At 44.0% G+C, this 14466-nt stretch overlaps 2 protein-coding genes across 4 annotated transcripts in view; both read right to left on the bottom strand.

The window, feature by feature from the left end:
• Positions 1 to 606: 606 nt before the first annotated feature.
• f2r (coagulation factor II (thrombin) receptor) lies at positions 607 to 4135 on the bottom strand. Its single transcript, XM_039012838.1, has 2 exons — positions 3934 to 4135; positions 607 to 3226 (listed from the first exon to the last, which is right to left on the bottom strand). The coding sequence occupies exons 1-2, from the start codon at positions 4001 to 4003 to the stop codon at positions 2040 to 2042; spliced, it is 1257 nt and encodes a 418-aa protein (XP_038868766.1). The 5' UTR covers positions 4004 to 4135; the 3' UTR covers positions 607 to 2039.
• Positions 4136 to 4431: 296 nt separating this feature from the next.
• The window catches only part of LOC120063334 (ras GTPase-activating-like protein IQGAP1), an 85539-nt gene continuing 75504 nt past the window's right edge, over positions 4432 to 14466 (bottom strand). For 2 of the 3 annotated variants that reach the window (XM_039013658.1, XM_039013659.1), the window contains exons 32-38: positions 12833 to 12974; positions 7484 to 7571; positions 7090 to 7302; positions 6823 to 6983; positions 6411 to 6554; positions 5435 to 5543; positions 4432 to 5280 (exon numbers count right to left, since the gene is read on the bottom strand). In XM_039013658.1, the coding sequence (XP_038869586.1) occupies positions 5167 to 5280; positions 5435 to 5543; positions 6411 to 6554; positions 6823 to 6983; positions 7090 to 7302; positions 7484 to 7571; positions 12833 to 12974 (971 nt within the window). In that variant the 3' untranslated portion in view covers positions 4432 to 5166. Of the gene's footprint in view, positions 5281 to 5434; positions 5544 to 6410; positions 6555 to 6822; positions 6984 to 7089; positions 7303 to 7483; positions 7572 to 12070; positions 12166 to 12832; positions 12975 to 14466 lie in introns of those variants that run through there. The other variant, XM_039013660.1, reaches the window with a different exon arrangement.

Raw genomic sequence — 14466 nt, 5'->3', positions numbered from 1 at the left:
GTCCTTGAGGTGCCTTTTGGCAAACTCCAAGCGGGCTGTCATGTGCCTTTTACCGAGGATTGCTTCCGTCTGGCCACTCTACCATAAAGGTCTGATTGGTGGAGTGCTGCATAGATGGTCCTTCTCCCCCGATTGCTCAGTTTGGCCAGGCGACCAGCTCTAGGAAGAGTTTTGGTGGTTCCAAACTTCTTCCATTTAAGAATGATGGAGGCCACTGTGTTCTTGGGGAACTTCATTACCTCAGAAATATTTTGGTACTCTTTCCCAGATCTGTGCCTCGTGACAAACCTGTCTTGGAGCTCTACGGACAATTTCCTCAACATCATGGCTTGTTTTTTTATCTGACATGTACTGTCAACTGTGTGACCTTAAGTGTGTGCCTTTCCAAATCATGTCCAATCAATTAAATTTACCACAGTTGGACTCCAATCAAGTTGTAGAAACATCTCAAGGATACTCAATGGAAACAGGATGCAACTGAGCTCAATTTCAAGTCAAATAGCAAAGGGTCTGAATATGTAAATAAGGTATCTGTTTTTAATTTTTAATACATTTACACTTTTTTTGTTGTTGTAAAAACTGTTTTTGCTTTGTGATTATGGGGTATTGGGTGTAGATTGATGAGGAAAATTAATTTTAGAATAAGGCTGTAACATAACAAAATATGGAAAAAGTCAAGGGGTCTGATTACTTTCCCAACACACTGTATATGTATAGAGTGCACACTAAACAGTATTATTTACTAAGGTTACAAAATTATGTGAACTTTCAATAAATTCTATGGTTTTCCCAAAATCCTAGTTGGAGGATTCCCAGATCCCTCCAACCAGGATTTCTGGAAAACCTGGGAATTTATTGAATGTTTCCAGAATTTTGCCTTAAGCATTACTCAATATACAGTATCTGCAGTAACAAAGCATTTATAGATTTGTAAATATCAGTAGACTGGCATTAAAATATGGCTTGACTTAACGCAAACTATGAAAAAACAATTAAGTCAATCAAAAAAAGAAGTGCAATAAATTCAAGCTCTCTCACTTGACAAGGTGGACAGGGTAAACAGTGGCTGCATCTCAATACTCTTATGTGGTGTCCTCTCCTTGTCTCCTTACTTTCATCTGCATTGTTCTAAAGGTACTGGACAGGTGAGCGCAAATGCCTGGTAGGCATCCATATGTTGCCTTCATCTATATAATGTCTTAAATCAGTGCAGATGAAGGGAAATAGATGAGGGAGGAGACGAAGATATCCTAGACCAGGGGTTCTCTAACCTTTTCAGCTCGAGACCCAAATGAGAAATTGACCGTCCTCTAGTGATCAAAATCATCCTCCAAAGACCCACATGAAGAAGAAATAGTGTGTGATTAATAGGGCTGTCAGAGTTAATCAGTTACGTTGGGCCAGAGCAAGAACACGTGGGTATTAGCGGCATGTAGAAAATTCGTCATTGGCTTTGATACTCTGATTGGTTAGAGACGAACCAATCTCTGATGACTTTATTTTGTTCAACACCCCTCATTTTGACGTCACCACAAACGACTTCAACGATGGCAGTCTGACTGAAGTATGTAGTTGAACATAGAGCAGCGGAATAATTCAGTTTGAGTCGTCAGGCAACCAAAATACATCATCTACACTGCTAAAAACAACAATGCAATGTCAAAACAAGTTGACATTGAGGTTAAAGAAAGTGTGCTTTATCAATTTAATGGATTTTGCTTACCGTTACTTTGGACAAAATCACGTTGTCAATATTCTTGTAATGCTTTTTGTATTAGAAGCAATGGTAAATTACAGCTCAATTTTAGATCATTCAGAATTTGCGATTTATCGCAATTAATCACACCAAATTCTGCGATGAACTCGATGAAATGTTTTAGTTTGACAGCCCGAGTGATTATAGATGCAGATCATAACTAGCGACCTACCTCTCACATGCCCAGGGCCCACTTTGGGTTACGACACATAGTTTAAGAAACCCTGCTCTAGACTATCGAGATGCAGCCCTAGAGTCTGTTCGAATTCGCAGTCCCAAGGCGTCAGGCCATGAGCTTCCTGTAATGACTGCCCACAGTGCTCTGAATGCTCTCCAGCCTGCTGGTCCTGGTACTGCCTGTCTGAGAGCTTAGCTCTGCTCCTGGCCCAGCCTGTCTGCAGCCCAGCAGAGCTGCCACCTGTCTCTGGCACTGGGACGAACCAAAGTAGTAGATGAGGGGGTCCAGGCAGCAACTAATGCTGCCCACACACATGGAGAGCAGGTAGGCCTGGTAGGAGCTGTCGCTGCGTCCGTGGGCCAGCTTGAGGTAGTGCACCAGGAGGATGACGTTGGTGGGGGTGAAGCAGGCCACAAACACCACCAGCACTGTCAACGCCATCACCACCGCACGAGACTTCCTGGAGCGGTTCTCCACGTTGGCCGCGGCCAGGGCCTGCACAATACGGACGTAGCACACAGCAGTGAACACCAGAGGGATGAAGAAGAAGATGGAGGAGTAAATGGGGAAGAAGTAGAGGTAGTAAGCACGGAGCTTGTCTACATCCTGCACGTCGTGGCAGGTGGTGATGCCCACATCCGGGAGGTGGATGGTCTGTCTGGAGAGAAGGAGGGGGGTCACTCCTCCCAAGGCCAACAGCCACATGGCGCCACAGACCACGGCGGCTGTCTGTGGACTACGCCACGTCAGGGAGTCCATGGGGTAGACCACCGCCAGGAAGCGGTCGATGCTGATGCACATCATGAGCAGGACAGAGCAATACATGTTGCAGTAGAAGGCTGCTGTCACCAGGCGACACATGAAGGGGCCATAAACCCAGTTGTTGCCGTGGAAATGGTATGAGATCCTGAAGGGGAGCAGCAGGGCGAAGAGGAGGTCGGCACTGGCCAGGTTCAGCATGTAGATCACCGCCGGCTTCCTCGGACGGATACGACGCACAAACATCACCACGGCAATCAGGTTGAGGGGGACGCTGATAATGAGGACCAGGGTGTAGACTGTGGGGACGAAGGCCGTTGCTAGGCGACCCTGGAGGAAGCTGCGGGCCTCCTCAGAGATGACGATCTTGGTGGAGCGACGAGGGCCGTGATGGCCATGCTCCTGCTTCTTCACTGGCTCCTGGCCCATCCCTGAGCCACTGCCCTCCTGTACATCCAGTCCTATGTAGTCGATGGGCTCATCAGTCACCGACAGGAAGATCCCTGCAAACGTCCTCAGGTTGAGTCTGGAATCTGAGAGAGACAGATAACAGGAGCTGAGTAAAAATAACAGTATGTGCTCTTCATTATAAAGTGCCTAATGAACGGTGAGATGAGATATAGCATAACATGTAAAGTGGCGGTGCTATAGCGAACATGCCACAGCAAAGACAATCGAGTGTAAGTATAGTCTACTCTGCATGCTGTCCTACCAGGGTCGAGGATAATTAACATACTGAACACAAAAGGTTTGTCATAATTAATTTTCACATCTTTCCATGCGCCCTTTCTGCATGAAAAAACGGCATTGGAAAACCCCTGGATATAGCCTACAAGTGGCAGTTTGAGTCAGGGGGTAAATATGTTGAATATACTAACACATTTTTCTAAATTGTGTACAAAGTTTGAAAGAACTTTTCATGTTGAGCTATACGTTGGTGTTCATCGCAATTGTCTTCAAATCCCGTAAAGTTTACATCTTCATTTTCGTAAACATTTTTATGGCGGTAAAAAATAAATGTTCGCCATTGAAACTGCTGTTTTTGTTAATCTTTTTAAACATTTTTTAGCCTCGACAATGAGCAACGCAATTGGGCACATTTCAAAACCCAAAGTGCTTCGTAAAACTGCTAAAGAGCAGAAGGGTCAATATCTCCTCATAATGTAAAACAAATAATTTCAATGTTTAACTGATCTATGAAAATAAAGACAAAGAAAAAACATCAAGGCATTTTACTTACCATTGTGTGGCACATATGCTGAAGTTTGGAGAGCATAAAGGGCCAACGTCGCAACAATCCAATAAACCATGACTGTAAATTCACTCTTATTCTAAATTGATTTAGCAGGCAAACGTTTCATTAAACTTAAGACAAAGAAAATATTTTTAAATATTTTTTTTGTGAGGGAAACTGCCGTAAGCCTTCGTACAGTCAGCGCAGCACCAAAAGACTCATTGGTTTTGAAAAGGCTGACTCCATCAAAAAAAGGGGTCGTAAAAAGCCTCGCCTACTCTCGAGTGATTAATTAATACAGACAGGAGTTAAAACGTGTCTATTCAGTCACGTATACAACCATCTTTACAACCATCTTGGACCAGGGCATAATCTTGGGGTGACACTTATAAAACGAATAATGCTCCATTCTTTCTTCGATCAATCAAGCAATATCCCTTTAAACATCAACATTTCATATAGGTCTGAGTGTATTCGTCTTTAAAACAAAGACCAAGCAAATAATATATATATATATTTTTATTAAACGTCTTAAAACATTAGAAATTATTTAAATGTGTACTGGACGGTACATATGTGTAAAAAGCAGCGAAAGTCTAGAAATACATGTTAATTAATAGACTTTAAAAGATGCACAGCTTCCCAATGTACTGTATGTGGATTAAAAATACACGTATTATTAACCACTTCCAGACAATCCATGCTGGCTACTGTATATATCTGGACAGAAATTGTACTGTCTAAACTCCCATTCTGACTATTAGGCAGTAGTGTATTGTACACATCTTGTTGCAAACATATTTTATTTTTCAGTGACAATAACAATGTTGTCTTTATAGAACTTCTACATATAAAATGTAGATTTCATTACAATATACTTAAAAAAAAATATATATTCCATGTACAATCTCCCAGTTGAAAACTGAACATAAACAAAATAATGAAACAACAGATATAACATGACAATACAATATCAATCAAATCAGCATCAAATAAAACCAACAACCCTTTGTGTGTGTTTGTGGCTCACCAGCCCGAGGTTGTGTGTATGTGAGACATGCTCGATAGACATGCTATAAATTGATACCAAATCATATTCAGTCAGACATACATAACACGTTGCAGACCATTCAAACTTCCTATCCCAATGGCTCCTTTAACAAACATTGCTTTGTCAGAAGGCATACAATCCTTTCACACCCATGTCCTCCTCCCTATCTTTACCCCTCTATATTTGGTTTATTTTCCATAGAACTTCTTGTTGAGGAGGAAGATGAGCAGGTTGACGTTGACTTTGGCCTTGTCAAACATCTTCATCACTGCCACTCCGTCGTACTGAAGTTGGAGCAGGTCCTAGACAGGGACAGAAACAGAGAAAGTCAGACAGGGACCGAGATAGATAGTCAGACAGGGACAACAGACAGTCAACTATCATACTGCAGACAGGGACAGAGACAGACGGTCAGTGACAAATATGCTTCATCGTAATTCCGGGGAAAAGCATTACCTGGAAATGGAGTTGGACCTTTTCCATTTCAACTCCCATAAACTTGGCCTTCACCTCAAAGTCCCCAACTTCCTCACTGGGCGAGATGTCAAACATGACATTTTTGAACCTGAGAGAAAATACAAAAACATGGGATTGAAATAATGAGTCAAAATGAAAATACAGGATACAGAGACTGGATAATAACCAACTCTAGTCCTGCTATTCTCCGCAGGTCACAACGTCAGAGAGACTTGTTTTGGAATAACATTTAAATGTTGAGTGTGAGAAATAGTATGACCAGAAATAGAATGCTTTGAAATCTTTTTTTTTTTGTGTACTTATTTTCTGAAATGCATTGAAGATATTGGGCCAAAGTGTAGTGTGTTTAAACGGCTCTAAAGACGAGATACTAGCTCTCTGACCTAGCCTGGAACTCCCACAGAGTGCAGTGAGGAGCCACAGGAGCTGACTTTGGCTCTCAGCGCCACTCTAGCTGGAACAGCCTGGCCAAAACAGGAAGGACGGGAGTGAGTATTCAGAGAGATGGAGGGAGAGGGGAAAAAGAGAGGGACAGAGAGTGAAGGAGAGAGTGGGGATAGCACAAAAAAGACAGACAGAGAGAGCGAGAGAGAGCAAGAGATAGACAGAACACGGTGGGAGTCTGTATGGACAATGCCCCTTAATGAGGTTTTTCCCCTTGTCAAATATGGATAACCTACTTCTACCACAATACCCAAGACCTGGTATGGTACCAACTCCCTCAGGATTCAATACCATGTTCACATTAGGTCAACCACACTACCTCTTAAATCACAAAACCCTGGCTGTTCGTTGTAAAATATTTTATGTTGCAAAACGTTTTCAATTGTAAAACATTTTGCTATGCTTTCAAACGGTTTGTACAAATGAACACGACTCCGGCGCCAGGAAGCTGATGTCCATGCACAATGCTAAGCTAACTAGGACCAGCTGTCCTCCACTCTGCTTCACTCACTGGTTGGTTTGCAGCCCCTCTATCTCCAGGATCACTCCCTTCTCATGCAGCCGGGCTGCCGTGTACTTCAGAGACTGATGCTTCCACTTCTTACTGCCCTTCTCCTCCACCTTCCTGTCCAGCTTGATGGACCGCCGCGCGTTCCTGTGGGGACACACACCAGATAGGTCACACACACGCATGGAAGTCACTCACGCACACATCAAGTTTTGAATGGGACCATGGGCTCTGATCATGACAAGAGCAATGACAATGTAATTCAAAACTAGCCCATATGGCCCCATTCCAAACCAATTCCTCCTCTGTAACCCTAGATCCTTGTTGACTTGCTAGGCCCTGTACAGTGTATGTTTTTAGGTTAACTAAGACTTATGGTTAGTGCCGAGGGGTCCGTTTTGTAGGGGACACTCACTTCCTGTTGAGGTTGTCAAGGCAGGTCCTGATGTAAGTGTCATAGTAGTTGGTCTGGTCCTGATAGAAGGCTGTCTTTGAGTTGAGCGCACTCAGTGTCTGTTGGAGCTTCACTAGCTCTGCCTTCCTCCTCTGTCTGTAACGCCTCTGGTAACGAATGTCCTGTCAATCACACACAGAAGGGACGTGATTGGTTAGATGGGTTTTCTGCAACAAACTCTGAAGGCCATCAGTGTGTGTGTTTGCGCTTGTGTGTGTGTTCGTGTACCTTGGAGATGTCGTTGATGAGATCCTGGTACTTGTTGCCAGTGGTGACGAGGCCAGCCTGCTCCAGGGTTCGGAGATTGCGGAGGATCTTCCTCTTCTTCTGCTCTAGAGGCAGCTGTCTGTCCTCCAGCACTGCCTGGCTGCTCTTCAGCCCCTCTGGGGCCTGGGCGTCCTGCACTGCACGCAGCTCCACCACCTTAGCATGCTCACGCTCCTGGACCACAGCACAAGTAGGAAGAGAGACAGACAAAGACAGACAGGAAAGTTAGCATGACTGCTCTTTTCCACTCCTGCATGGCACAAAGGGCATAGCATGGAAATCAAACCACTTTAATAGAGAAGTATCTGAGGTGTGGGGTGCTGGGCTGGTTTAGGGGTCATGATTATGCCGTCACCTGGCTGCCAGAGGCTGGGGTCTCCAGGGTCTCTGGGAGTGTGTCTCCTGGCTGGATCCTGATCACATCCATTATCAGCTTCTTAGTTCTGACAGAGACAGAGACAGACAGAAAGAGAAAACATCACCTAGGTTGCATCGCAAATGTGCATCACATCCACTATTCTCTATGTAGTGCAATACTTTTGACAACAGCCCCAGGCCATGATCAAAAGTAATGCACCTTATCATACACAGATAATATACTGTACAGACCAGGGCACTGACTAGGTTTCAATATTTTACCGGTATTTTACAAATGCTCCATCCCGAGAATAAGCCACTTTTCTCCCGGGTAACCTGGTATTTCACGGCAAAACCGGAAGTGTCATTAGGAGGCCCATAGATGTACATTACATGACCAAAAGTATGCTTGTCGAACATTTCATTCCAAAATCACTGCCATTAATATTGAGTTGGTCCCCCATTGCTGCTATAACAGCCTCCACTTTTCAGGAAAGGCTTTCCACTAGATGTTGGAACATTGGAAGCAAGTCCCCGTGGCATTCAGCCACAAGAGCATTAGTGAGGTCGGGCACTAATGTGGGGGCTTTAGGCCTGGCTCGCAGTCGGCGTTCTAATTCATCCCAAAGGTGTTCGATGGGGTTGAGGTCAAGGCTCTGTACAGGCCAGTCAAGTTCTTCCACACCGATGTCGACAAACCATTTCTGTATGGACCTCGCTTTGTGCATGGGGGAATTGCCATGCTGAAACAGGAAAGGACCTTGCCTAAAGTGTTGCAACAAAGTTGGAAGCACAGAATCGTCTAGAATATCATTGTATGCTGTAGCGTTAAGATTTCCCTTCACTGGAACTAAGGGGCTAACCCCAGACTATTATTCCTCCTCCACCAAACTTTACAATTGGCACTATGCATTGGGGCAGGTAGCGTTCTCCTGGCATCTGCCAAACCGAGAGTTGCCTGTCGGACTGCCAGATGAAGCGTGATTCATCCCTCCAGAGAACGTGTTTCCACTGCTCCAGAGTCCAATGGCAGCGAGCTTTACACCACGCCAGCCGACGCTTGGCATTGCGCATGATGATCTTAGGCTTGTGTGCGGCTGCTCGGTCACAGAAACCCATTTCATGAAGCTCCCAACAAACAGTTATTTTGCTGACTTTGCTTCCAGAGATCATGTGGAACTCAGAGAGTGTTGCAACTGAAGACAGATGATTTTTACGCGCTTCGAGCTTCAGCACTCGGCGGTCCCGTTCTGTGAGCTTGTGTGTCTTACCACTTTGTTGCTGATCTGTTGTGCTCCTAGACGTTTCCACTTCACAATAACAGCACTTACAGTTGACCGGGGCAGCTCTAGCAGGGCAGAAATTTGACAAACTTATTTGTTGGAAAGGTGGCACCTTATGACGGTGCCACGTTGAAAGTCACGGAGCTCTTCAATAAGGCCATTCTACTGCGAATGGTTGTCGATGGAGATTGCATGGCTGTGTGCTCGATTTTATACACCCGTCTGCAACGTGTGCGGCTGAAATAGCCAAATCCACTCATTTGAAAGGGTGTCCATATAAACTCAGCAAAAAAAGAAACTTCCCTTTTTTAGGACCCTGTCTTTCAAAAATAATTAGTAAAAATCCAAATAACTCCACAGATCTTCATTGTAAAGGGTTTAAACACTGTTTCCCATGCTTGTTCAATGAACAATAAACAATTAATGAACATGGATGAAAAGCGTGCCCAAATTAAACTGCCTGCTACTCAGGCCCAGAAGCTAGGATATGCATATTGTTAGTAGATTTGGATAGAAAACACTCTAAAGTTTCCAAAACTGTTAAAATAATGTATGGGAGTATAACAGAACTGATATGGCAGGCAAAAACCTGAGGAAAATCCATCCAGGAAGTGGGAAATCTGAGGTTTGTAGTTTTTCAAGTGATTGCCTATCCAATATACTGTGTCTATGGGGTCAGATTGCACTTCCTAAGGCTTCCACTAGATGTCAACAGTCTTTAGAATGTTGTTTCAGGCTTTTATTGTGAAAGGGGAGAGAATAAGAGCTGTTTGAATCAGGGATCTGGCTGAAAGCCTTTAGTCATGCACGCGGCCGTGAGCACGAGCTCCGTTCCCTTTCATTTCTAAAGACAAAGGAATTGTCCGGTTGGAATATTATTGAAGATTTATGATAAAAACATCCTAAAGATTGATTCTATACATCGTTTGACATGTTTCTACGAACTGTAATGGAACTATTTTGACTTTTCGTCTGGACTTAGTGCCCGCGCATTGTGCATTTGGATTACAGGACTAAACGCGCAAACAAAAAGGAGGTATTTGGACATAAAGATTAACTTTATCGAACAAAACAAACATTTGTTGTCTTAACATGGAGACCTGGGAGTGCCATCAGATGAAGATCATCAAAGGTAAGTGATTCATTTTAAGGCTATTTCTGACACCTCTCCTTGGCTGGAAAATGGCTGTATGGTTTTTGTGGCTAGGCGCTGACCTAACATAATCGCGTCGTGTGCTTTTGCCGTAAAGCCTTTTTGAAATCTGACACAGCGGTTGCATTAAGTAGAAGTTTATCTTTAATCGTATGTTAAACACTTGTATCTTAGATCAATGTTTATGATGAGTATTTATGTAATTTGATGTGGCTCTCTGCACTTTCACCGAATGTTTGTTTGAGACAATGCATTTCTGAACATAACGCGCCAATTTCAAATGAGGGTTTTGGACATAAAGATTAACTTTATCGAACAAAACACACATTTGTCTAACATGGAGTCCTGGGAGTGCCATCTGATGAAGATCATCAAAGGTTAGTGATTAATTTAATCGCTATGTCTGACTTTTGTGAGCCCTCTCCTTGGCTGGAAAATGGCTGTATGGTTTTCTGTGACTAGGCACTGACCTAACATAATCGCATGGTGTGCTTTCGCAGTAAAGCCTTTTTGAAAACGGACACTGTAGTTGGATTTACAAGAAGTTTATCTTTAAAATGGTGTATAATACTTGTATGTTTGAGGAATTTTAATTATGGGATTTCTGTTGTTTTGAATTTGGCACTCTGCAATTTCACTGGCTGTTGTCGAGGTGGGACGCTACCGTCCCACTTGTACCAGAGAGGTTAAGGTCACAGTTATGAAAACTTAGGACACTAAAGATGCCTTTCTACTGACTCTGAAAATCACCTAAAGAAAGATGCCCAGGGTCCCTGCTCATCTGCGTGAACGTGCCTTAGGCATGCTACAAGGAGGCATGAGGACTGCAGATGTGGCCAGGGCAATAAATTGCAGTGTCCGTACTGTGAGACGCCTAAGACAGCGCTACAGGGAGACAGGACGGACAGCTGATCGTCCTCGCAGCGGCAGACCACGTGTAACACCTGCACAGGGTCGGTACACCCGAACATCACACCTGCAGGACAGGTACAGGAAGGCAACAACAACTGCCCGAGTTACACCAGGAACGCACAAGGTTCTCACCAGACATCACCGGCAACAACGTCTCCTTTGGGCACAAACCCACTGTCGCTGGACCAGACAGGACTGGCAAAAAGTGCTCTTCACTGACGAGTTGTGGTTTTGTCTCACCAGGGGTGATGGTCGGATTCGCGTTTATCGTCGAAGGAATGGGCATTACACCGAGGCCTGTACTCTGGAGCGGGATCGATTTGGAGGGGGAGGGTCCGTCATAATCTGGGGCGGTGTGTCACAGCATCATCAGACGGAGCTTGTTGTCATTGCAGACAATCTCAACGCTGTGCGTTACAGGGAAGAAATCCTCCTCCCTCATGTGGTACCCTTCCTGCAGGCTCATCCTGACATGACCCTCCAGCATGACAATGCCACCAGCCATACTGCTCGTTCTGTGCGTAATTTCTTGCAAGACAGGAATGTCGGATCTCAATCCCATTGAGCACGTCTGGGACCTGTTGGATCAGAGGGTGAGGGCTAGGGCCATTCCCCCCAGAAATATCCAGGAACTTGCAGGTGCCTTGGTGGAAGAGTGGGGTAACATCTCACAGCAAGAACTGGCAAATCTGGTGCAGTCCATGAGGAGGAGATGCACTGCAGTACTTAATGCAGCTGGTGGCACACCAGATACTGACTTACTTTTGACCCCCCCCCCCTTTGTTCAGGGACACATTATTCAATTTCTGTTAGTCACATGTCTGTGGAACCTGTTCAGTTTATGTCTCAGTTGGTGAATCTTGTTATGTTCATACAAATATTTACACATGTTAAGTTTGCTGAAAATAAACGCAGTTGACAGTGAGAGGACGTCTCTTTTTTGCTGAGTTTACTTTTGTATATATAAGTGTAGCTAGCTAAATACTCTCCTGGGTAAATAAATGAAACTAGCTCCAGCAGGCTAATCTTTCTGAGTGTGAACAGTATTACCGTATTGTATTATATGGACTGGAATTACACACATCGTTCATCATTCACTGACCCTGCAGTAGGACATGACGCCACTCAGTCATACTTCCCATTTCCTGCCCCGGTGCATGCTGGTCCAACACTGGCCAGGACCACAGTGACACACAGAGAGACTGAGACACAACAAAGCCCTAACATGGCTTCTCACCTCAACTACTGTAGGTCAGATGAACAGAGCTGCCATGTATTGTATCATAGGTAGAGCCAGGAGTTTTTCTTGACCACATGATCAGTTGTGACTGGCTGGATTGGTGTTCATGTCACAGGAAACATGATGAGCACAGGTCACATCAGCAGAACAGAAACCATCTTTTAAACACACAGCCTTTTCCTCAATACATTATCTAAAATGAGCAGGTCCATGGGCAAGATAACCCTGGCCACTAAACCTCTTCCTGGCAGGATAGGAAGTGATAGTGGAGCAGGAAAGAGCACATAGAGCTGTCACTGAGCGATAGCCACTGTTGTTATTTATGTATGTACCTACTGGAACGTCTATAGAAAAGTTTGTGGTCATACCACACCCTAGGTGCTGGGCTAATGAAACTTGATAAGCACAGAAAGGCCGGCACACTGAATATGCTAATACTTACCACCTTTATTGACAACATTTTGATCCACAAGGATCTTTGTCAGGTCACGATGTTGTCAATAAAAGTGGTAATTGGGAGCATATTCAGTTTAAACACATTTAAACTGTTTCTTCTGGCGTCTTTTGCTCGCTCAGTACAAAACCTCTCACTGTGCAGTCCTCCCATGTGTGTGTTTAACTGTATGGGGATTTTAATGGGCTTCCATAATGAAGAATAAATAATGGGTAGATTGTTCATAGCAATATGTCTTAAATGGAACCCTATTTCCTATGTTTTAGTGGAATAGGGTGCCATTTGGGACGTATCCAGTGTCTTACTTCATCATCAGGCCTTTCGTGTCCTTGTCATCGCCCTCCAGCAGCTCAAACTTGTTAGTGAGGCTGAGGGAGATCTGAGTCTTTGCCAGCTGACTCAGGGTGCTCTCCTTGTTGGGATTGTTAGGATCCACCACCCCTTCACCTGGAGAACAGAGCTATGTTTAGAGCTATGTTTAGCTATCCTTGCAGGCTGGTTCCTGGTATGAGAGCTAATGTGTACTTTTGTCAGTCCTAGTGGAGAAGGGCATATTGTATACTCATTCTGAGACTGTGGGTCGAAGCGTTACATGATTCACACAGAAGTTTGTGTAACAAACTCTTATTTTATAATTAGGATTCAGCCCTGTACTGTAAATGGATCACAGTGTTGTAAATTACAGTACCAGTCAAGTTTGGACACACCTAGTTTCTTTATTTTTACAATTTTCTACATTGTAAAATAACAGTGAAGACATCAAAACTATGAAATAACACATATGAAATCATGTAGTAAACAAACACATATGAAATCATGTAGTAAAAAAAACAAATCAGCTTTGCACACTCTTTTGTATTCTCTCAACCAGCTTCACCTGGAATGCTTTTCCAACAGTCTTGAATGAGTACCAACATATACCGAGCACTTGTTGGCTGCTTTTCCTTCTCTCTATGGTCAAACTCATCCCAAACCATCTCAATTGGGTTGAGGTCAGGTCATCTGGTGCAGCACTCCATCACTCTCCTTCTTGGTCGAATAGCCCTTACACAGCCTGGAGATGTGTTAGGTCATTGTTCTGTTGAAAAACAAATGATAGTCCCACTAAGCACAAACCAGATGGGATGGCGTATTGCTGCAGAATGCTGTGGTAGCCATGCTGGTTAAGTGCGCATAGAATTCTAAATAAAATCACTGACAGTGTCACCAGCAAAGCACCCCCACACCATCACACCTCCTCTTCCATGTTTCACGGTGGGAACTACACATGCGGAGATAATCCGTTCACCTACTCTGCGTCTCACAAAGACATGACGGTTGGAACGAAAAATCTCAAATTTGGCCTCATCAGACCAAAGGACAGATTTCCACCAGTCTAATGTCCATTGCTTGTGTTTCTTGGCCCAAGCAAGTCTCTTCTTCTTATTGGTCTCCTTTAGTAGTGGTTTGTTTGCAGAAATTCGATCATGAAGGAATGATTCACGCAGTCTTCTCTGAACAGTTGATGTTGAGATGTGTCTGTTACTTGGACTCTGAAGCATTTATTTGGGCTGCATTTTCTGAGGCTGGCAACTCTAATGAACTTATCCTCTGCAGCAGAGGTAACTCTGGGTCTTCCTTTCCTGTGGCGGTCCTCATGAGAGCCAGTTTCTTCATAGCGCTTGACGGTTTTTGCGACTGCACTTGAAGAAACTTTACAAGTTCTTTACATTTTCCAGATTGAGTGACCTTCATGTCTTAAAGTAATGGTAGTCCCATAGGGCGGTGCACAATTGGCCCAGCGTCATACAGGTTAGGGGAGGGTTTGGCCGGGGTAGACCGGCATTGTAAAATAAGAATTTGTTCTTAACTGACTTGCCTAGTTAAATAAAGGTTAAATAAATAAAAATAGACTGTCGTTTGTCTTTGCTTATTTAAGCTGTTCTTGCCATAATATAGA

This window comes from Salvelinus namaycush, chromosome 18 (genome assembly GCF_016432855.1).
Source record: "Salvelinus namaycush isolate Seneca chromosome 18, SaNama_1.0, whole genome shotgun sequence".
Classification (NCBI taxonomy): Eukaryota; Metazoa; Chordata; class Actinopteri; order Salmoniformes; family Salmonidae; genus Salvelinus; species Salvelinus namaycush.
This window is presented reverse-complemented; position numbering and strand designations above follow the sequence as displayed.

Coding starts and splice junctions, on each gene's coding strand:
- f2r (XM_039012838.1), bottom strand. CDS start 4,003: ATGGTTTATTGGATTGTTGCGACGTTGGCCCTTTATGCTCTCCAAACT. Junction 3,227..3,933: donor AGCATATGTGCCACACAATG/GTAAGTAAAATG, acceptor TGTCTCTCTCAG/ATTCCAGACTCAACCTGAGG.